Raw genomic sequence first — 24,391 nt, 5'->3', positions numbered from 1 at the left:
GCCTATCATTGTGAAAAACAGTCTTATATCTTTGGTGATAAATGATTTGAGTGTGAATGACACATAGATGAAAGATAACCATCAGGGTGTAAAATGTGTTATATTGCAGTTCTTCAATATGTGCAGCATGTCCAAATGCACACACCAGAGGAAAAGCACATCAGAGTGGGTAGAGGGCATTCGCTGTGATCCAAACATTTCCTAATCTTAGAGCATTATGTTCAGACATGCATGTGCATTCCTATCTCTAAGTGCCCCTCAGCATTACCACCAGAGCTGCCTGCTTCTCAAGGAGTATTTGTGCACACCCACTTAGACACAAGCTCCCAAAAACAGCACCAGGTAAATATATGTAAAGAAACCCCTCATATATTGTCATAACACCAAATGTTTTCTGATTTACTGCGCACCCACAAAGTAAGTGAACCACAAGACCACTGAGTAGGCGTTGACCTTTTACTAACAAACAATGTCTTTGTCTTCGCCCAGAAGAGAAATATTCAACAATGCAGTCAGACATTGAACTGTCAAACGTCTGAATACAGAACTAACTTTACAAGGCTGTTTTGATTTAAACTACTACGGCAATAACAGTAAATCTGATTTATGATACATAAGTAAATCATCAACCAGAAACACTAACTGAAACACTGAATAGTAGCACACTCTTCAACCCTAAAACTACTCTGTCTCCGCTGTCCGTACAAACAATGCAATGTTGCAAACAATACATGCATGCATGTAGCTACAGGGGAAGTGAAATGTATCATTAGGACGGGGCGGGTTGTCACAGATTACTGCTTACAGCTGTAACTTAAGACGCTGTCAATGTGAGAACATGACTAAATAAAATGTCCTTATTATTTATTGTATGGTTCTTACTGAAGTCCAGCAGAGTGAATCAGAGTTGCTGACTAGTAGAAGTCCATCTTATACTTTCCCACATGCAGCTGAATCTGACCCCTTGGCTGTGTAAGCATCAAGTATCTGCATTAGACAGAGACACATACAACATGATCAGTTTAATTGTATAGTTCACTTTTAAGCAATGACACGTTAAACATTTAAATTAGATGCTGTTAGAAGAATAGATTTTTTTTTTTTTTTTTTTGGTTCCCTTTAGAAGATAGACTAAAAGTTAAATCACATCAATCAAGTCATATTTAAATATTCATGGAGGTATATGGGAAGTTGCTGCTTTTCATCACTACTTGCCTGCAAAGTTTCATTCTGCATAAAGTGAAAGAAGACAGCACTTTTATAAGATATCGAAACGATGAGATAACTGAAGTGAGACTTTTTTTAGGGAAGCGTTTAACAGGCGATTTTCACACAGCAACAATTCATGAGAGGCTGAACCGACGCCGCAGCCAGAAAGAGGAAGTCACCTTTACAAGTTCAGTAAAGCACACCGATTTCATTACCTGACAGTCAAACAGAGGAGGCAGACGCCGATGTACTTTAAGGTTTATGGCAAGAACTGCTGCTAACGGCAATATAAAATCACATTTGAACCACAATGGTCTGACAGGCGAAGATTTCAAGAAAAATGGATATCACAACAAGAAAGAGGTATGTATATCTGTCGGGCGGAGGGCTGATTTATGCACAATAATATACTTTTACACCGTTTCATTTCATTGACCGTATAAAGGGTTGCTTTAATGTGGCGAATCATACTTTTTCTCTCGTGGTGAGAAAGTCTTAAAGTTTCTTAACTTATTCGTGACTCGTTACCTGAACTGACCTGTGACAGGAAGACATTAACCTGCAGTCCAAACATACGATACATAACGTCGTCATAGTTTACAGGTAATATTTATGGAAAAATGTCTTATGTAGCTTACTACACTCATAGTTTGCTTACATTTGGGTTGCCTAAACAGATCAAAAAACGACGTGTATATTTTTCTATTTCTTTGAAAATAAATGCAGTGTAAATTTCAACAACTGTGCAGCCACGCCTCAAAATATTTCCTCTTGACGTTGATGGAATTTTTGCTCTTGTTGTGTAGCAGGTGTGTTTTGTGGCTACATTACTGATAGCTTACGTGTGAGATACGTAGGATGTAGTTTGACTAGACAGGTAGCTAGTTTAGATCTAATCTGACTAGATAAACTAGACATAAAGACATCCTGGCGTCTCCCTGCCCTTATGTATTGCAGAATATACATAAACAATAGTGGCTAATAAAACTTCAGTATTGTCTATAACTGCCTTCATTCAACATTACACTGTCATTTGTGAAGGAGTCGTACTGTGTCCAACATCGGACACTTTAAAATTCTACTAAATTTTTACATTAACAGAAGATAAAAAAAAAAAAAAAAAAAAAAAAAAAAAAAGCTTGGTGTCATGTTTCCAGTTGATTGAGTGGCAAAACCGGAAGGTGTCGTTACCTTTCTGTTTATATATAACATGAGCTGTTTCCTACGTTATTTGTAAGTAACTGGAAAGAGTGCCATCGCCTGTTTTTAACTCGTTTTTGGGTATACCGTAAGCACATCCGGTGTCCTATTTCAAAATAAGATGCATGCTTTGGCTAGTTAGCTAATTAGCTGCTAGCATCTTAACTAGAAATTGTAACAACCCAATTGATGGCGTTTTTATTTACTTATTTATTTATTTATAATAACATAGCAGGTATTCATAAAACCTACCGCTGTTATTTTCGCCATTTCCACAATCTTTGAGATCATTCTCTATGTGTATAAAAAATAGTCAATTCCATCTGCTGGCAACTTGGTGACCTAATAAAATGGCCGCCGGAAGTAGATTATTCTTCAAAGATAATATTCAGCCCAAAATCTAGAAGAATTTAATTTTTTTTAGAGATTTACTGATTGATTTTATTTCAGGTTGTGTCGACATGGTTCAGCAGGTCTCTTTGCATTGTGAAAACCCAATTATAAATCCACAAACTACTGTAAGCTAAAAACCCAGATGATTATGTTAGCTCAAAAACTTAGCTAGCTAACTTTAATGATGTAAACAAATGACTAAAAGCAAACTGTTGAGCTCTTAGAGTTAACTGAAGTTGTTATAATTTCATGTGAATGAATAATGGCTGTTGCACTTCCTATCATTTGAATCTAATTGAAATGTTTCAGTAATATCCAGGAAAGGGATGGTAGCTAATGGTAGTAAGTAACATGCTTTTGAAACACCTTCATAACAAACACTACTCATTACTTGTATGTTAAGCCATTTTAGTAGCCTACAAGTGTCTTCATTTCTTTAAGAAATAATTGTGTATATAATTATGTGACAAAAGCAATTTACCTTGTTTTGTCTGTACTGTCATAACTTAATGGGACACATAACATGTACGGTGTACTTTTCAGTATATATCTGCAAATCGCAATGTCTTCTGTGAGGCCTAAGTACTTGCAGTAGTTTTTTACTAGCTTTAACACTACATTAATATATACAGTGACATCATGTTCACCAGTATGTTGGTGTCATATGTAAATGAACTAGTAAGCTTCGGTCTTTCTCCTTTGTTTATGTTAATTATGTTTACAGCCATTCATTTGAAATTGAGCCACTATTATTCAGATGGTATTGTTTTCTTTTGTTTCATCTGCAATGTATGTCAACTCATATGGGCCTCTTGTATAGAAAAATGGCCCTCGGAGTGGAGCCGCCTCTAGGCAGACCAGGCATGAGTCCTTTGAGCAGGCGCCCATGTATGTGGCGGTCATGACATACCTGGGCTTTGGCATTGTCACCCTTTTCGGCTACCTCAGAGATTTCCTCAGAGCTGTGGGCCTAGAGAAGTGCCATGTTGCTCAGGAAAGAGTGGAACAGAAGGTAAAAACAAGAAATGGACACATATAATGACATATTTTAGGTGCACTTCAGACACACACATACATAGACAGTTTGCATAGAGGTGCATGCATGCCTTGGGTATCAACAAATTTTGTTTCTCCCTAATTATTTTCAATTTCTGCTCTTTAGCTTTCCCTGTGCTTTCTTCCTTCATGTTCCTCTGCACTTTAGTGTTGCCATGGGTGAGATAGGACACCACAGGGAATATCTGCACAAGACCTAATTAAATCTCACTGGATTCAAATTCCTGCTTTGTTACTGTGCTTTAGATTTTAGATAAGGCCTGAGCACTGCCACATGCAAGTCTCTATGTTGCCATAGATTTGAGTTCTTAAATCCAGAAACTGTAGTTAAGATAAGTTCAGTGCAGTTAGTCATGAAAGTAAAGCTGTTTCTGGGAGTAATAGCAAGCACTGCCATGTGGGTGTCTTTAATGAATCAAACACTACTGAACCAGGGAGAAAAGAGCTTAAATTATCCTTTTGTCAAGGATGTAATTGTTTCACAATATCTTGATTTGTTTACTGTGTTTTAGTGCTTGGAGAGTCTTTACCGTGACCAGCTCAATTTGAAAAGTCACATTTCAAGCTTTTATTGTCCCAGTGATGTCACTGTGACATCCTGTAACTTGCTTACTTATGACTTATTTCTTTTTCTTCCCAGGATTTCATACCTCTGTATCAAGACTTTGAGAACTTCTACACTCGAAATCTGTATATGAGGGTACGAGACAACTGGAACCGTCCTGTATGCAGCCTACCAGGACCTGTCTTTGATCTGATGGAGCGTGTTTCTGATGATTACAACTGGACATTCAGGTATTACAATCTGTTAAATACCTGAAACTGAGACGTCACATCCGTCTGTGTACTACTAAACTGGCCTGGACTTTTCCAGCCAGGTTTGACCATATAAATCAGAAAACAGGAGTAAGCATGGTGTCATACTCAAATAGGTTTAATGTAAGTGGAAAAAGTAGAAATGGAGCAGTCAGCTTGTCTTTGTGGTGAAGTGCGGTTAATGCGGAAAAAGACATGGAGATGGGTTTTTATAGGGGTGTGCAGCTTTCTGCGAGTAGTGGGAAGAAGTAGGTCAGTTATCAAAATAAAGCAGTGCTCTTGAAAGTGCTTTTGAAACTCTGACACTAATAAACATCAAAGAATGCAATCTCTTGACTGTTTGCGGTATCTTTAGATTTGGTTTCTTTTGTCTATGAATTCACATGAGTGTTCATTTTATAGATAAGACAGCAGAGGCTCTTTTGAATATTTGTGTGTTATCAATGGAAGCCAAAATAATGTATTCAGCCAGAACATACATTTTATTAAACACTGTGATTTTTTTCTTGGTATAGAACGTCATAGTTTAAGTACCAGATTTATAACAGGCAATGATAGCTGTATTATATATGTGAATTTTCATCATTGCAATATATTAAATTACCACAGTGTGTAAACATATTAAGTGACTGCTAAATGTTTCTTTTCCTCGGAAACAGGTTAACTGGGAGGACTATACACAATGTTATAAACATGGGCTCTTACAATTACCTCGGTTTTGCTGAGAATAATGCTGATTTCCTGAAAACTGTGGCAGAAAAAACACAACACTATGGGGTCGGAGTTTGCAGCACAAGGAAGGAAATAGGTAAGCTTGTGGTTAAAGTTCAGTTATTCACTTTTTAAAACGTGTTTGCCACTTAATCTCAATGTCTCTTTAGAGTTCAGGTTAAAAGACTCACATAGAAAGGCCCTTTATGTTTGTCTTACAGTGCTTCAAACATCAGAAGCAGGACTAAATGACATTTAATGGGTTGAATATGAAACTGGAAATGAAACTCCATCTCTCACATTACATGTCATCATTTATTATCTGTCCTAGGTATTATACTGCTCAAATGTTTAATTATCTTTCAGTGGCTGCAATGTAGTATGAATTATTCAACCTTTGTTAAATTATGTACCATTTGGGCATAAGTTGAGATCATTACATAGTGGTCCACACTGAACAGTGAAATCTAACATTATGAAACACCCTGGACATTAAGCAGGGTGCGAAAGAAATATATGTGGTAGAAGTGTTAGAACAGCAAGGATCTGATAGTGGGATCAGCAGCTTCAGATGAATTTTGAATGGTGCTTTATCCTCTGAACTTAAGCCCTGCTGCTGATGGTGTTAAGTGCTTGTATGTGCCATGACTCAAGGTACAAGCCATCCACGCTGCTGCTAGTACCGCACAATGAATCTAATTAAGATACCACTCTAAAATTGTATAACTGCAAATGGCTGCAGCATAATTAAATTAAAACAGCAGGTGTGAAAATGCAAACCTATTTTCTGTGTGAAGTCTCCTTTTTTTTCCAGAACAAGAATAAAGAGATGATCGTTCAGTTAGTGTGTAGGCAGTAGAGTGTTTCGATTGTCCCTCAGTATGGCAGTACAGTGTTTTGAAATCACATTTACCAAATTAAGCAAGAAGTTGCTAAATCATGTAGCAACACAACATATTTGTATCAGCACGTAGCTAATACCAACTGTAATTTGCACATTTTCCATAACATCCAGGAAAGCAGACTCATTACACCATATTATTTTGATAGCTATATCACTATAACAGCAAAGGCAGTATTTTCCACAAAATTATATTCTGACCAACTTGTACATCGCCAGCTGCAGCAGTAAACTCTAATGATTAGTCTGTAGCATTATATTTATTGGTCAGAACCTGCAGATGAGTCATGTTTTTAGCAAAGCCTTTCTCAGAGAAGCAACTAACATCAGAGAGGTTTAGTTTATGGCACTTCTGACACCACCGCACTGTGCAGTATATCTGCTACAGACTGGGTAACAGAAGACGAACTGACATACTGGCTCACAGCAGTTGCTGTGTAGTGTTGCATGATATCAGCAGTTTGACAAGAGCAGAGAAAACCAGAGGATTTAAAGGCCATGTGATCATTAGTTACATGCATATGTTTGTCAGAGAGCAGCTACTCTCCCATTCCACATACACTTCTCCACTCCATTCATTATTTATTTATGTGATTTATTTATATGTTTATTTCTCTTTCAAAATGGCCTGTTTTTATCTGCTTTTGTAATCTGTATTTCAGATGGTCCAATGAGAGAGTTAAGGAATAACAAGCATTTCTCCTATGAGACCTTATTAAGCATCAATTATTAAAGAAGCCCAGTGTCTCTGCTGATGCCACCATGATGAGTGTTTCAGTTCATGCGCAGATTTGTTTTATTATGCTAGAAAATCTGAATGGATCTTAGTTGGTTATGATTTTTTTTTTTTTTCTATAACCTTTATTGAAGCTAGACAAGGACAAGTGAGACAAGTGACAAGGAAACTTATGTACAATAATATACAATATTTACATTTACATTAAGTCATTGTAATGTGTGTGTGGGGGGGGGGGGGGTTAAGATATATGGCATGTAATATACAAAAGAAACAAAATGTCTGACTGGCCAGGTAGTATGAATCAGTGTCCTGTCATGGTTGTGTAAATGTTTTGTGTGTGGTGGTGTGTGTAAGATGTGTATGTGGTGTGACTGTTGTGATCTGGGCTTGTCAAAAAAAAGAAATCAGAGATATGACCAAAGATAATCATTAGGTAATTGAAACTAAATGAGAAGAAGAGAAAGGAAAAGGAGAGAGAGAAAAAAAATAGAGGAAAATGGGGGTAATAAAAATAAATAAGTAAATAAATAAATGAAAATAACTAAATGAGATGAAAAGTATAATTATCTACATTTGATGCCACTGGTTATGATTTTATTGAATTTACCGAATGTGCCAACAAAAACCTGTTTTTATTCAAGGTAAATAACAACTTCTTCTTTAATCCATATTTATTGTCTTTACGTCTGACAGCACCATAAGATTTAGGTGCCTTTATATGATAACACCTTCTGGGTGCAGGTCAATTTGAAACTTTTCAAGAAACTTCAGAGTATTTGCACATAATTGTAAATTCAAGTTAGTCGAGATAAAATCCCAGTTACCAAAATTTTACATGTATATATTCTCCTCCCGTTGCTGGGTGTGTAAGTGCAGTGAGAACCTATTTGAAGTGTTTCTTTTATTACAAGGGCATATAAAAGCAGAGACAAAGTGCACTGAAAGCACACCCTGTAAATAAACAAGCATGTCAGGCATTCATTGAGTTGTATTAATGGATAGTTCACAGTTTCCTGCTTTTCCTGCAATCATTTACACACAGTAAATTCAATAATGATGTCATGCATTTTAATACATGATGACTACCATGAAATACTCATTTCAGACACAATTCTAAGGTCGTAGCAGTGGGTGATTTACAGAGTTGGTCAATGATTTAATGTCATTTGGCACTTTATATGTATTTATATGTTAAAATGGAAGGGTAAATGGTTAACTGGCAGATTGAAATCCTAGTGCAGGTAAGTCAGAGAAATCATTAACTCTGCAGAACTTTGTAGATAAGGGTTTTAAAAAAAAACATAGTCACAAGTGTACAATAAAAATTTAATATGGAGGTTTTCAAACACAGTGTTTATTGTCTCTCCACATGTAGAATTGTCCAGTCTCAGCAAACATGAAATAGCTTTCTTGTCAGCAGGCTTTGATGATTGTAGTGGCAGGAAGGTGACTTTGGTTTTCAGAGGACACTTTGCGAGTCTAATGGGATGCATATGACAGTAAGAGGGTCATATTATTTCAGCAGTCTTAAGTAAGCAAAATGACTGAGACTGGATAAACACTCGTCACTGTCTCACCTGGAAAGAACTCAGACCGTGACCAGCCTTGAGAGGTTAGTATAGCAATAAGAAGGTTGGGTAAGTCTGTGAAGCTGCGGTTAGGTGAAATGTTCTATAAAGAGGAAATGCAGATGTGGTCTGATTAAAAAAGCTGTGGCATCAGGGGCTGTAAGTCTGAGTGGTTGAGGAAATGTATGAATCAATTTGACTTGGAGCTAGGCTTGATGGAAAGCATCAAATTAGAATCTCCATAAAGATTATGTTTTTACTCACCTCTCATTTTCCAGTCCTTCCTGGAACATTCAGTGTTTTTGAATTTTAAGTTAATCTCTGTGGTTGCCCTATTGATATTGATTACAATTACAGTGATTAGTATCCTCACTCTATGCAATTAATGGACCATTTTCTTCTGTTGATTGCAATACTTACTCCATAACATCGAAAGACTTTTACTGTGTTTATGTGGCAATGGCAGTTTTATCTTGAGCTGAGCCGTTATGTAAAATACAAGGATCACTAGCTATCAGTATCAGTATTTTATTGGTATAACATTTAATAAGTGCATTGTATTTATATGTACAGTATATAACATCATCCAGAGCCCGAAGAAATCAAATATACAAATCTTTCCTCAACTACCTCTTTCCCTATTGCTCGCAGTTATACCAGTCATTCTTTTTTTATCAGCTGACCACAGGGTCTGGACTGAAAGCACCCGAGAGATGCCAGAAAATCCCACTTTTATTGCACAGAACAGAAAACCACCTTGTCAGGTGGCAGAAAAGAATCTGATCAATTTCCTTTATCAATTCTGGTCCCCACCTTTCACATTGGTTTATAACCAGTGGCCTCAGTTCCAATCTGTTCAACAGAAAGGTTTGAAAGCCAGCTGGATTTGGCTTGATATCACCTCGGATGAAAAAGATACTTGAACTAAATCACAAATTTGACCAGGACCTGAATGTTTAGAAATCTCTCAAATGATTGTGGTTAGCCCAGGCTTTTGTCCATTTGTTTCAGGTTTTGGTTGAAAAGGTGTTAACATGTGACTGGGTGACAAAGACATAGAACACCCAAAAATGAAAGGACTATCAGATAAACCCACAGACAGCTTTCTTGTTGGGGTGAGTTACCTTTTGTGATTCCTGTCTTGCAGGTAACCTAAGCATCCATGAGGAGCTAGAGCAGCTTGTAGCAAATTTCATCGGTGTCGAGTCCTCCATGATCTTTGGGATGGGTTTTGCTACCAACTCAATGAACATTCCTGCACTTGTTGGCAAGGTACAACAAAGCAAATACAACACTGCAAACAAAGGAAATCTAAGTGTACAAGTCTTACAGTGCTGGAGAAATTAATCTAATTAGTCTAGCTTTTGTTCCCTTCTTGCATATGCCCCAAACTAATGAATAATAGTCATCAAAACTCAACACTGAACAACTCCTGACCCAACCCCATTAATTAAATTCATAATTAAACAGTACAGTAGCCAGAAGGATGAGGCTCTGGGCATACATCAAGACACATAGAAAAGGAAAGCCAGGTTTTGTTAGGAGCACCACTCAAGGGTATTATTACCCATACTTTGGCCTGTCGACACCGCAGCTTAGCTCACAGAGACGACCAAAGGTTACCAGGGGCAACACACATCATGAATATCTGTGATTAGACCGGACAGGAGGAAGGGGTGGTCGACTGTTTAAGTGATGAGATCAGGGTCGTTTATTCAGATCGAGAGGTGTAGCAGCCCCTTGAGTAGCAGCGCCTGCAGTTCCCCTGTAAGGGCTGGGGGGGTCAACCCACACAGCCAGCTCAGTCCTACAGGGACGGGCTCTGCCAAGACAGCAACATTAGAGTGACAGCTGCTGGTAGACCAGGGAGCAGGCCAGCTGGACCCCAGGCCACCGTGAGGGTATCTGTCACGGAGACAGTGTCAACATACCATCTACAAGAGTTCATCCTCACTAATGCAGTCAAATGCTGAGAGCTTCAGCGTTAATTATGATAATGTACTGTAGAAATTTTGTGGAATGGCTGAATTAATTTACATACTGATATTTTCATGTAATATTAAGTACTGTGCTCACCATTATGAAAACTGAGGAGGCAGACATATAACAAGGGCCAAGCAGATAGGCTGACCCAAAGGTGGGGGCAGGATAAAAACACTGACTAACTCGTAATTGACCAGACAGATCATCAAGACAGTCTCCTTCAAAGATTAAAAGTTGTGTTGAAATGTATCTTTTAAAAAACAGTGTCTCAACATTAAATAATAAATGGACTGCAGTGTTATTCATCCCTTCTGTGTGGTACTCCCTGTAGTGTTATTTCTTCAATCAATTTTCAATCTAACAGACTCACTTATTATTACGACTATACACTGTTCAAATTATCATTTCATCAGTTATCAAAGAATATTTCCACACTCTGTGTTTGCACTAATAAGGTGATATGTACTGTATACATGTAAAATGATCTTGTTTGATCTAAAAGTCTTTTCAAAGAGATACAAATTCCTGTTTTGTTTCCAGGGTTGTTTGATACTGAGTGATGAGCTCAATCACACATCCCTCATCTTAGGTGCCAGACTGTCAGGAGCAACCATCCGAGTGTTCAAACACAACAGTAAGTTGAATACCTATTGTTTTTCATGGATTCTGTTGTTTTTACCTTTTGAATAATACAGTTCGGGTAATAATTTAAGTCATAGTGGTGTTGTATCTACTTTCATCTTTGGTGCTTCATACTCATTTGTGATTTGATCTTTAACTTTTCGTTTCCCATTGATGAGGCTTGATGGCTCTGTTTTTGTTTGCACAGGCACCACTGCTATGCAGATTTTCTTGTATGCATTTCAACCTCTTGCTACTGCGAGAAACACTTTACTTTCTGTGCAGTACAGGATTCGCCTTAGGAAAGACCTACTTAACATTCTGTGTTTAGACCAGCAAATGTAGATGCTTTAATGAAATGAGTTCAGTTTACAGTCACGACTTTGTTTTATCCATCTGGAACACAACAGCAAAACACCAGTGTATTTCTATAAAAATATCATCTCATTTAAACTATCTGTTCAAGTTTACATTATTACATTGTCAAATTATTAGTGTTAGCAGATGATAAAGGTGGCAGGTGGTACAGCATTCATTGTGCCTGTATGGGAAACATCCCATTCCCTTTCAGGAGGCAGGACAAATGAGCCAGTCCTCTGGCAGCAAATGTCTCCTGACAGGTACAAGCAGAGTCAGTTAAGGGTCCTCCAAGCTGATCCCAGAGGTCTGTCGAAGAGGCAAAGAGCCTCAGGCACCTGAGCAGATGACCCCCCCCCCCCCCCCCCCCCCTTTGTCCCTATATCTCTGGCTAGAAACTGGCTTTACAGTGTTTTATTAGTGAAAGGTCAATATTTACTAAGAGGGCTACATTAGTTATTGTGGCTGCAACAACAGATAAGCAAGGTAAATAGAAAGGTTTTTGGATGATAGTTATAGGCCATTCTCGGTCTAAAAAGGCTGTGATCCCTTGTTAATGACACTGACATGTATACAGTTTAAAATGGCCTATCTTGTGCAGAGGTGGAATTTCATACCACAGAGTAGGTGAACAGGTTTGTCTAGTCTGACTTGTGTTATGGAAATACTTCAGATAATCTTAGATAAAGGGGGTTTTTAAGTTTAGTATTATTCCTCTTTCAAGTAATAAAATGCCTCTATTGGGAGGTTAGGCTTTTGTTTTTTTTTAATGATGAAGTATTTTTGCACCTTGTTATACATCTCGGGTATCCACAGATTTGTGCTTTTGTGTCATGCAAAAACAAATCCTGTTCATTACAGTCCTACAGCACAGCAGGCTGAGGCTGATCTAAAAACAGTGTTTAAATGGGAAATCTTCCCTGCAGCTTGTGTGTGCACCATAGATTTCTCCCTCTTACTGGTTTCCACAGTGGTGAGTTTGGTATCGTTAGATGTTTTCTGCACTGTTGAGCTTCAGGAAGTGATTTTATCAGAAGAGCATCTGCTGCCTCTTAAGTAAACCTGTTGTTGTCGAAGCTGCAATATCAATCACCTCTGACAGATTATTAGCTCTGACAAGTTTACTCTCTGCTCAACTGGAAATGGTTAGATTGCAGTCGTTCTTTGAAAAAAAAAAAAAAAAAATGCATGTCATTTATTGTCGCTATTCAATACTGCCATCTGCTGTCTGTAGAGGTTATAACCACTAATGGTGTAATTGTAAACAAATTATTAATAACTAAACATTAACTATTTGTACATTTGGAAGGGGATTTTGTTGTTCATTTTAAGCATGTAGAAAGTATACCCAAACAAATGTGTATCTCAGTAAGGAATGCAGTTTCACACAAACTTTGCAGGTGTTCTTTAACATCAGGCAGCAGTGGTATTTACTGCCAAGAGTTTGTGTAAGGTGTTTCTGTCAGATAAAATAGTGCCCTACCCTGTATCACTGGTTGTTCCACATGATATTTTTTTCTTTTACTGAAGCTACCCAATTGGTACATGTAGTATGGTACATGCAGAATGGATGGTTTCGAACACTTGCAGGAAATAACCCTAAACCTCTGTAAAACTTTAGCTTTCCATAAAAACTGTCCTTTCCTTTCACTCTTTCTTTGCATCTTGGCCTAATGTGTGTGCCCCTATATCTGTATCAGACATGCACAGTCTGGAGAAGATGCTGAGAGAGGCGATTTGCTCAGGGCAACCTCGGACCCACCGGCCCTGGAGGAAGATCCTTATCATGGTGGAAGGCGTCTATAGGTCAGCTGTTATTATACCACACATAGTGACACACAAGAAAACACACACACTAATGTATTTGCTTGTGCACGGACAGCATCGTGGATATAATGGCTAGGTTTCCAGATGCTATTTAGCAGAGCTGTACAGTCACGCTCACTCTGTACCCAGGCAGAAATCTTAATTTGTAACCTGAGGAGAGCTTTCGGCCTGTGTTTAGCAGCCCCTGTAATTGTCTCTATTTCAATTGCTTCCCCTTTACCATTGAATAATAGTGTGTGTGTGTGTGTGTGTGTGTGTGTGTGTGTATCTAGGTCTGTGTGTGTGTATCTAGGTGCGTGTGTGTGTATGGTTGGGCACCGTTTGATTACTGGAAAGAGGAGAAAGGTATTGTGTGTCTCTCCCAGCAGTGAGCTATCCTGAGTCTTAGTGACCCTCTCCATCTGCTCATTAGCTCCAAATCAAGGCCAAATGGAGCTACAGAGATTGACTTGGCTACACCCCCAGCTCCAACTGTTTATCACGGCCATTTTCATTTCTCCTTTCTTCCTTCCTCTTTCTTTTACCCTCAGATGTGCCCTATGTTTTAGCGTATTTGAGCTAAAACACAACATATTTGTTGTGCTTTTTGTAAACATGTAATTTTGTTCTCAGTGCTTTCATTCAAGGCCCATCAGCTTTGAACTTTCCTTAATTGTTTTATGACAGTTCTCTCATCAAATAAAAAAGAAAACCTTGAACATGGTCATCAGTGGGCATTAATATGATTAGTTCCGTAGCAGTCTTGGTAATTTGAGAGACAACTTAATTACATGCCATTAAACTGGCTTTATCAGGCAGTAACGTCAGGTTTAGACATTAGAGAAATGCCACCACTGTAGAGAATAGAGAGAACTAATACTCATTCTGTCACCCTCTGGTAACATCAAAAGGCTTGGATAAAGAGTAAGCATGCTTTAGCTATGTCCTGTGTCTGCCTTTGATGTCCACATAGGTCCTGGTGAAACCCTGTCTTATGTCATTTGGGGTGCAGACGATCTCAGCCATAGCAACGATAGCAGTTCTGGGATTGCTCCATCCCCCAGCAGTGTATTCACTCATGCTGTCTATTTGTAGCCTTAAAAGGCTCGCATCTGAGGGGAGAAAGAGATTGGAGAGAGGTGGGAGTAAAGTGAAAGAGGCTGGCAAAAAGATTCTTCTAAGACTAGAGGATGTGAACTTATGTAATATGCATTTACAGATGCACAGATGCTCTGCAGTGGATGGGGTCAGTTTCTGGTTATTTTAAACTAATGACTTTCAGAGTTTGGTTTGTAATTGAATAAATGTGTGTTTTCATGCTGTTGCTTAGCATGGAGGGCTCAGTGGTGCGACTACCTGAGATCATCGCCCTGAAGAAAAAGTACAAAGCCTATCTGTACTTGGACGAGGCCCACAGTATCGGAGCAGTGGGTCCCACGGGCAGGGGTGTGACTGAGCTGTTTGATGTGGACCCAGCTGATGTGGACGTGATGATGGGCACCTTTACCAAGAGCTTTGGCGCTGCTGGAGGCTATATCGCAGGGAAAAAGGTTCCTGTCAATTGTTTAACTTTTTGCTTCCATCGCCTAGTCTTTGTTTTCATTTAATCATTTATAGGAAAAATCTATGGTTTTTTTTTTACATTTTTGTCATTATTACTGTTTTAAAAGTTATTATTTTCACCATCTTTTTATTTATTTATTTATGTTCCTGTGCAATAATACATAACTTGTGTCTGTTTTAATAGGTACATTCGTAACATAGCCCAGAATCATTAAAGAGCCAATAGCCACTGTATGAAGAAATTAAACAAATAATTGCAAACATACCTTTATTGAACAAATTGCACATAAATACATAACCACATTACCAGAATCTATATTTACTGTACCTCTGACATTATAACAAACTGAAGGAATTTCTCCCTTTCCACCTGAAGTTGCCAAAACAGCATGGCATGTATTGCACTGTATCTGTGTTTCATGCCATCTTTTCTGACTTTATAGTCATTCCAAATAGTAGAGGTACTGCTGTTTTTCACCACATGGTCTTCATCCTTATCCTCAGCCATCGTACTAGCGAACCTTGCATCAGACACAAAATTGACACATATTAATCTGAGGATTAGACAACTAGCTGAGGCTTCATCTGATTTGCCGGACTGTGTGTATACATGGTCCATTTGTGCAGGATTCATCTGAGAGGTCAAAATGGTGTATTCTTGTAAGTTGCTTCCTTGTTCTGTCTTGCTGTGTACATCCCCACACCTACAGATTGAACTGCACCAGAAACATTACATATTATATTTAATTTATGCAGTCATTCTCTAAATTGCTTAATCCTCGGGTGGGTCAAGGGAATGCTGGAGCCTATCCCAGTTACCAACAGGTGAAGGTGGGTACATCCTGGACGTGTCGCCAGTTCACTGCAAACATAAAGAAATTAACCCAGATGAGACAAACAGCCATTCACTCTAACATTCACATCTACAGACAATTTAGAGTTTCCACTTAACCTGTGGAGGTGGATGTCTTTGGACAGTAGGAGGCAGTATTCAGAGCAAACCCATGGGGAGAATGTGCAAATTCCACCACTTCACTTTACGTTTATCCTCCTAAATGCATACTTATGTAGGTGATGGTAATCACAACTCTAGGATAAACTAGAAAGTGAAATCACTGCAATTTCCCAATTTTTTGGTATACACATCCTGTGTATTAGCAGCTTAGAGATTTTTGGCACTTAACTCTACACACTCCGTCACACCCTATATCTCATATGTCCAACAAATGTTCCGCAGGCAGTGACTCCACATCTTTGTAATTCCCTTTTACTCCATTAAAAAGTACACTTTAGTACATAACCACACCGGTTTTGTAGCAGTTGATTAAAAAGCAACAGAGGAAACGGCCATGTTGTTTGAATTAGGTATTCATAGAGGAACCCTTCCTCTCATTGCCTTATGTTGGCTCAGCCCTGCTCTGCCATAATAAGAAGGTAAAGCTGGCAGAGGGCCAGCCCCTTCTTGTGGCAGGCGTCGGAACTGCGCTCCAGATTTAACAGGATGGCCTTTAACAAGCATGATAATGTTTGAAGTATGAACACTGCTTGGTTTGACAGCTGGCTGTAGTAAACCCCTGAAAGAAACAGGCAGGAAAATAGAGAGAAAGCCTTCAGATTTGACGTATTTGTTGTTGTGGTGAAATCCCCCAAATCCTACACTAAGTGGAATCGGGTTGACCGACAAAAGGCTCTTGCAGATGTGTTCTGGAAAACAGTCATGTTATAGCTGTTTTATGAGAGTACCAAAAATAAATACCCCAATAAATGGACTCCAAGCTCCTTCTAATTCACTTCAACCTTGCATGAAGCTTTGCACATTCACCCTATTGAAAAACCTGTGAGGACGGTTAAATGAGGTTATTAAATACATCTGTTAAAGGCCTAGGAACGTGTGAGTGTGCATGCTTTATTGGCAGTACTCCCAGCTCTGTGGCACCGTGGACTTGTACTGCTACAACCGAACTGTGGCCGAGCTATAAAGAAAAGGAAACACTCGGAGCTGTCACTCCACGCCCCAACCTCTAGACATGAGATGGATTTCGGACATGTTCTCTTAACTGGTTTATCTTGGTCGCACCAAAATCCTGCGGGGCCCTAAAGCGATGAAAATCCCCCCTCCTTAAATGAAAACAGATGTCAGGTTGTTTCAAGATTCTTATCCTATGTTTGAGCATTTCCCCTGAAATCCCTTCTGCTCATGTGTGTGTGAGGAAGCCACAGCCGCCGCCCAGTGGGGACAGATGGCGGTGAGTGGAAGTGGTGGCCAGACAGCATCTCCGGCAATGTGTCATCACCTTACACCCGCTGGCCACCACACAGCCACTGAGCAGCAGCCCATCACAGCTCCAACCTCAGACCACTTACACACACGTGCTCTAGGGACCCAGGCCTGAATCAGTTTCCTGAAATCCTGCTCCTCTCTTGACAACCACTAGCAGAATTAATCTCCTGCTGACATTTAGGAATAATGAGCATGACAGTACTGATTCTGGCTCATTTCAACATCAGTCCTTTCTCATATTAGTGAACTGGCTCCTCCAGAGTGAAGCCCAGGAAAGGATCCAGAGCACAGTCACTGTGCCAACATAGTCCTATTGACAGAGAAATGAGGTCTTTTAATTAACTCTCAGGTGTTAATACATGAGCTCTCTCTAGTGGTCTTCACTGAAAACTACAAGCTACTCCTCTGTTTTCTAGTTATTGTATGATATGACAGATGTACAAGCTTGCATTTAAAGTATTATTCAATCTTATTATCTGATTTTTATATTGCAGGAGTTGGTGGAGTACCTGCGGAGCCATTCCCACAGTGCAGTATATGCATCTGCAATGTCCCCTCCCGTCACTGAACAGATCATACGTGCCATGAAGTGCATCATGGGAAAAGACGGGAGCACAGAAGGTGGGCACAGTTGGTTTCCTTCCAGGGAATGTCACCCTCAGTTTCAGTCTTATTATCCACCCACCCATCAAACCTGATGTCCTTCACAGAGACAAGTATTATGTCTGGCTTATAAAACTTTTTACACCTTTTATTTAATTATTTTTATGGAAACAAAAGCAAACCAGTTCCAGAGGACAGTACCAATGTTAACGTTAGAGTAAGTACAGATCTACAGGGAAAGACAAACAGCTGCTTGGTCAGAAAATGTGGTAGCAATTACAGGGGTCTGCAGTTGTAGAAAGAGGGGGGACGTGCAGTCCCCTGAGCACACGTGACCCTAACATTGAGGAAATCATTTTCATGTGTTAGGTTTGAGGAAATGCTGTACCTCTGAAAAGTTTCTGCTTTAATGGCATCAGACATCAGGGCGAGGAAATAGTGATTTCAATACCACCAATGCAATTCTTCCTCCATTGTTATAGATATATTTCTGGAGTAGTTAGTATGTGTAAGCAAGTAAATGACATTGTTTTGTTGGAAATGTACACATGACCAGCTAGGGAAAGATGACAACAAGGGAATTTCTACTAAGATGAGTAACACTCGAAAATTGAAACTGACTGTCTAAAAAAGGCAGGCACAACGTTAAACTCTATGGCATCCTATGAAAATATAGAATGTATCTACAGTGGGTAAGTGGTTAATGGCTCCAAGGTGTAAAGTCTGATGTGTTATGGTTGATGTATACTGTAATTTTATACAAAGATGAGTAACTTTCTCATCTGGCTCTGAACCAGACATGCTTTGCATCTGACGTAGCCTGGTTAAAGAGCTGTTGTGGAGAAATCAGTCTTGACCTGTCTGAAGAGGGAACACAGCTCTCAGTGCAGTCTTTCAAAACACAAGCTCTCATGTCCATCAAAACAGTGTGAAAAGGCACTGGGACAGGAAATGTCACTGTCTGTACATATAGGAATCATATGTTTTCATTGTTTCCCTCCTCAGTCTTTCCTGTGTCCATCCTCCTGATCTTTCCTTTTAATGTTGAATTTCACACTTGAAAGCCAACTGGTGGCAAACGCTCTGAAACAGGGAAAAACTCTGACAGACAGAAACATCCACGCATTCGCACCTACTCATACGATTCCTGCGTCTGGCAGCAGGTTTTTGACCTCCCTGCCTTCTATCGCACCAGAAAGGAACAATTTACAAAATGGGGCCTGTGTTTTTGGCAGATGCTCGAATGTTATGTTTTTTTGTTTTTTTGTAACTCTCCCTCTCTCTGCTGAGATAAGGGGATTTAAAGTGCTCTCTAACATCCCTTTGAAAGAACTGCCAATCTGTTCCCAGGTAATCAGAGGGAAACAGAGCTGTGTTCCAAGGCTGGGCTCTGCCAGACTTTACAACCTGGCTCCCCTTCGAGTCACAGCCATAGGTTAGAGCCCAAGAGGTTAGCAGACAGGGCTGCCTCTTTTAATTTGTCCTAATGTATTTCTCTGATATAAGTTTGATAACTACATTCAGTTTTGTGCAGTTCTGTGCAAAATATACTGTATCCAAGTTACCCTCATTTTGGCATTGCAGACATTCATACACCATGCCGTTAGATGGACAAAGCTGAGCCATCTGCTGCTGCAGCCGAGTTGTAATCATGAACAAGTTCATGGTGGAGGGTGAAATGGGCCAGATGGAGGTGCAGGACTCCGAATGAGAAAGCCTTCCTAAGAACTTGTACTGACAGATGATGTCCTTTTCCTACTGGGGACAGTGGAAATATTTTCAAAAAGTAGAGTTATTGCTGTAGTTCTATACATCTGGTGGTGTCCTTGTTTTAATTATAGGCATTCGACGGATCCGCCAACTGGCAGAGAACACCAGATACTTCAGAGCCAGACTGAAGGAGATGGGCTTCATCATCTACGGCAACAATGACTCACCTGTGGTTCCAATCCTGCTTTACATGCCAGGCAAAGTGGTGTAAGTAAGCCCAAACTCTGTCCTTCCACAAAAACATTAACATCACAGTAAGATTATTACGACACTCATTTTGAGTCAGCGTTAACTTAAGTATCCCTCATTGTCACAACTGTTTTCAGGCCAGTTAAGTTACACAGATGGTGCCGTATTACACATATTTTAAGTTTCCACGAATGAGTTGTGTAAACTGTTTCTGTAAGTACTTAAAGGAGCATTGGGTATTAATCATGTAAACCCCAGGACTCTTACAGCCTCTCAGGTACAATCAAGTGGATATAAAGTGCCTTTCAATGCTTGTCACCTTTAATATCCACTGAATGTTCAATCTGCACAGTAATTACCATAATCAGAAGCTTCTGTACAATATTACTGTAACATGAGCTTCTGAATATACCTTTGTGCCCAATAGCAAGTAAAAGGTTATTTTGATACCAATGGAACAATACAATAAATCTGAACTGCTGGAAGCTTAAATATACTGGTGCTGATTTAACCATCTGCGTCATAGAACTGCATTAGGGTTTTTTTCCTTCTCATGAATGCTGTGTCACATTCACTAAATCATTCACAGAAAACATTTTGAGGTTTGAACTTTCCAATCTGTAGTTCTTCCTAAAAAACAAAGAATTACTCACTCCTTGGCTCCATTAAAGCCTTCAGTAACGTCAATGCGGTAACCCCTCAAAACTGATAGTTATGTGTTTTTTGTTTTGTTTTGTTTTTAATTTATTGTGTGTAGCCAAAATTCTGACAATTGAATCATACTGCACATCCCAACTAGGTAATTAAGAATTTGGATGGACAAGATTAAGCATTTCTCATGAGTTTTAATTTTGAGGTTTGATGCAGCAACTTATGTATTATTCTGAGTATTTGAGACAGATCAAAAAACCTAAAAGACACATGAGAAATGTAACTAGGGTTCTTGTGCAATTCTGTCTTCAACAGGCCATTTTTCTCTTAACACTACTTAAATGGGACTGTACAGATTGTACTGTCACTGTGAACTTTTAGGATTTTTTACAAAATTTGATTCAACTATTTTATAAAATATAATTGGATGACTCATCGTGGCTACATTTTCAGAGAATCTCACATTGTTTCTCATGCACATCCAAGCACAAAAACTTTTAGTATAGGTGTTTATTTTTTTGTTATTGGACAGTGCTTTTGCTCGGGAAATGCTGACCAGAAAAATTGGTGTAGTGGTTGTCGGCTTTCCAGCCACGGCAATCACAGAGGCCCGGGCTCGCTTCTGTTTGTCTGCAGCACACACCAGAGACATGCTGAACCAGGTACACACACAGACACACACACACACACACACAGCAAAACTGACTAACATCTCTGTCTTGGTAGAGTATTTTTCACCTGAACAAAACACACAACATTCTGAGAGGCTCTTCCTTGTATCCTCAGGTGCTGCACCATCTGGACGAAGTGGGAGACGCTCTGTGTCTGAAATTCTCACGGCAGAAATATTCCCTAAGGCCTGACCTCTATGACGAGACAGACTTTGAGCTGGACGGCTGATATGACCCTTTACACCTTCACTTCACAGTGTCAAAACTAAGTCTGAGCCCATACCACAGCAGACCCATAAACCCACAATGCAGAGTAACACCCATGTCTCATAGCACCAGAAGGGCCAAATGTTTGGCAGCTGCATTTTATATGTTTGTAAAGCATTGTGACTTAATAGAGCATTTATTTGTGTTCCTTAACAAGAGCAATTATATAAGCTTCAAAATGCTTAATTTCTGAATACATTTGTTTGTAATACATATGAAAATATTGCATAGATGTGTTACTTTAGATTTTTACAGAGTGAAATATTATGAGTCACTCAGGTTATATCTATTTAAAAAGTTCACTTGCTCTGCATTGACATTTGAAAATATTTTTAGAAATTCATATTAAAAGTGAAGTCACATTTTTTATGGATTATTGATCAGTTTTTGTACAGCTATATTTTGTCATGAAACATTATCAGCTGAAATTTAATAAAAGTCTGGTGGTAGACTTGAGAATGACACAAATTCAATTAAAGATTTGGCTTAATAAGCAGAAACTGTTTAAAGAAAGCTGATGATTTCAGTTTTCATCCAACTAAACGCATACAGTTTCTCACATGAAAACTTCCAAAGATTGATGAGTTGTCTAAAGCATTAACTTCAGAAAAAATAATCCCAAAACTCTTTTAATTTCCTGACGCTCAATTATTTGCACTACTCGAAAAATGCCTTCATTGTGTTCAATCTCAAGCTGTTTTCATTCAGCACCCCTAGTTTAACACCACTTTCATCTGCAAAGTAAATGATAACCTTCCTGTAAATAATAGATCATGCAGCAATTACTTCTTTGACATGCAATTAAATCTCAACAACCCCAGCGCAGATTGAAAAAGGTGTTATGGCTTGTTTTGTGGCGAGACTGCTCATATTCACCAAGTCTTAACAGCTTAATTGTTGATGTTTTAAAGACCTGCTGTTCTCTCTCACACACAAACTGCGTAACAGTTGTGAAGGTAAGCATGCAGGGTATGCAGCACCTGAGCCAACAGAAACCTAACCTAGCAATTAGTGCTGAACTCTAAATTCTCGTGGTATGGGGTAATCATTTGATTAACACAGGAAGGATTAAAGATGGATGATAAATGTGTTTTCACAATGTGTCAGATAGGGTCTAGTCGACACTTGTTTGCCCTACAGACGTTACTATGTTTGTGTTTTTTCTTCCCCATTAACAGCATGGTGATAACATTTTACAAGATAAAATAAAAAAACAATATGTAATCCTCGGGGGAAAATGGTAGATGTACAAGAGATAACGTTAAAGAAAGCCAAGACAAGCCTCTCACCCCCCTAAAAAAAACAGAACGCCATTGAATTCTGCGCAGTATAATGGATCACTTTGTTCTGTAAATAAATATTCACATCTGGCTCTTATAGCAAGGAACAATAGAAAACATCTCTTTAATCCTCAAATCTGTGAGGTCATCCCACTGTACCATTCCATAAAGATTCAGAGGAGATGGGATGAAGGTGGCCTCGGATTTTGCACTGAGGTATGCTGAGGATGTCTGTTATTAATTTGTGTGAACGTTCAGCGTTAGTTTAAACAAGAATCATATAAAATACAATGAGGATTAACGACAGAGTATAGATACGTGTAAATAGAAACTTCAAACCTTGAATTCTCCTCATATACATGCCTCTGTGATCATTACAATCCACAGTAACATTTACATTGTCTGTCCAGAACTGCTGGAAATATGTGTTGAATTTTTAGAGACTTTATTTTCCTTTAACAGTCTCAATCTCTAAAAAAAAAAAAAAATCTTTCTGACATCTGGAGGAAAAAATTCTGTAGTTTATCTGGTGGATATTAAACCGGAACAAATGGCGCTAAAAGGGTTTAATTACAACCATAGCTGGCTGTGCAAAAACAACATATGCTTTTAATAGCAATAAATTGTACAGTTTATCTAATTCAGTGTGTTTAACTAATTTCTTGATAGATGCAATAAAGGATAAAATATAACACTGAAAAATACACAAAAGCATACCTTTTATTAAGCAGCAGGCTGATATTTAAGAGATTTTATTGTGTTTTATTTTAGAAATAATCACTTCTACGCACCCTTTAGTTTTGCAATTTTTTCCTTCAAATTATGTCTTTTTTCTGTGCTTTCTTTTTTTTTTTTAATTTTTTTTTAAATTTAAGATACAAAACAGACAGAGAAATGGTCACAGGTACATTCAGACATTTACATACTGTTTACTGTCCACAGATTGAATGAAAAAGTCCCATTTTTTTCCAATACTTTACACGCTTGTGTTGTTGTAGGCGGAGATTGTAGGTCATCATTTCCATTAAATGATATGATTGACATTTTTATCACCAAGGAGATTGAGGGATGATCCTTTTTTAGCCAATAAAATGATTTTTTTTTTTTTGATGTTTCAGTGGAGCGGCTGTTTGGACATTACCTTCATTACAATCCTCTCCACACACATCAGTATCAGAGCCCTGTCAGAGTGATACAAGATGACTGTCAGGAAAGGTGGGAAGCACGTGTGCTGCCAAACTTCCCTCCAGTCACTTCTAACTGCCCTCAGCTTCAGCAGAAGTGGCAAATGGTCCATGCTGGCATTCGAAACATCTGTGCAGCCAGACTACTGGTGGCAAGGCCCCAGAGACCTGCCTGCACCAGGCTCTTTTGAACTGCAGATCCAAATACACTGCACTTATTGGAATGGCATGTAGCTGCTATTCTGAAGGGGAATCCTCTGCTAGCCCTTTGATGTCCACCACTGTATCCAAAGCAGGCAAGCCATTCTCACTGCTCTCTGTTTTCCATTTAGAGAGAGATTTTTCTATTCTGGAAAGGGATTTTTGAAGTGAAGCAGACAAAGGACAGATTTACATGGTTAAGACAGTTTTGCTGTGCCTGGACTAAGTAAGGCTGTAACTCAAGATTGCAGTAAAGTATACTGGAGGCTGCTTTAACGGGGAGCTGGAAAAGTAAGCTCAGGTGTGAGGTGTTTGGACATTATTTCTAGTAGTATCTACCTTTAGTTTTTACAACCTACTTAACCATAAGC

The 24,391-nt window shown here is 38.9% G+C and overlaps 1 protein-coding gene across 1 annotated transcript; it reads left to right on the top strand.

Annotated features, from left to right (window-relative positions):
• Positions 1-1,372: 1,372 nt before the first annotated feature.
• Positions 1,373-23,335, top strand: sptlc3 (serine palmitoyltransferase, long chain base subunit 3). The gene is made up of 12 exons (XM_030156768.1): positions 1,373-1,572; positions 3,623-3,814; positions 4,499-4,653; positions 5,334-5,482; positions 9,741-9,865; positions 11,117-11,210; positions 13,255-13,360; positions 14,691-14,910; positions 17,699-17,825; positions 19,649-19,784; positions 20,950-21,079; positions 21,204-23,335. The coding sequence occupies exons 1-12, from the start codon at positions 1,471-1,473 to the stop codon at positions 21,315-21,317; spliced, it is 1,650 nt and encodes a 549-aa protein (XP_030012628.1). The 5' UTR covers positions 1,373-1,470; the 3' UTR covers positions 21,318-23,335.
• Positions 23,336-24,391: the final 1,056 nt, after the last annotated feature.

The sequence above is a fragment of the Sphaeramia orbicularis genome, chromosome 15 (genome assembly GCF_902148855.1).
Source record: "Sphaeramia orbicularis chromosome 15, fSphaOr1.1, whole genome shotgun sequence".
Taxonomy (NCBI): domain Eukaryota; kingdom Metazoa; phylum Chordata; class Actinopteri; order Kurtiformes; family Apogonidae; genus Sphaeramia; species Sphaeramia orbicularis.
This window is presented reverse-complemented; position numbering and strand designations above follow the sequence as displayed.

Excerpts from the sequence above, each read along its gene's own strand:
- sptlc3 (XM_030156768.1), top strand. The coding sequence starts at position 1,471 with ATGGCAAGAACTGCTGCTAACGGCAATATAAAATCACATTTGAACCAC. Across the intron at positions 4,654-5,333 it reads GATTACAACTGGACATTCAG|GTTAACTGGGAGGACTATAC; the intron begins GTATTACAATCT and ends CCTCGGAAACAG. Across the intron at positions 21,080-21,203 it reads CCAGAGACATGCTGAACCAG|GTGCTGCACCATCTGGACGA; the intron begins GTACACACACAG and ends TTGTATCCTCAG.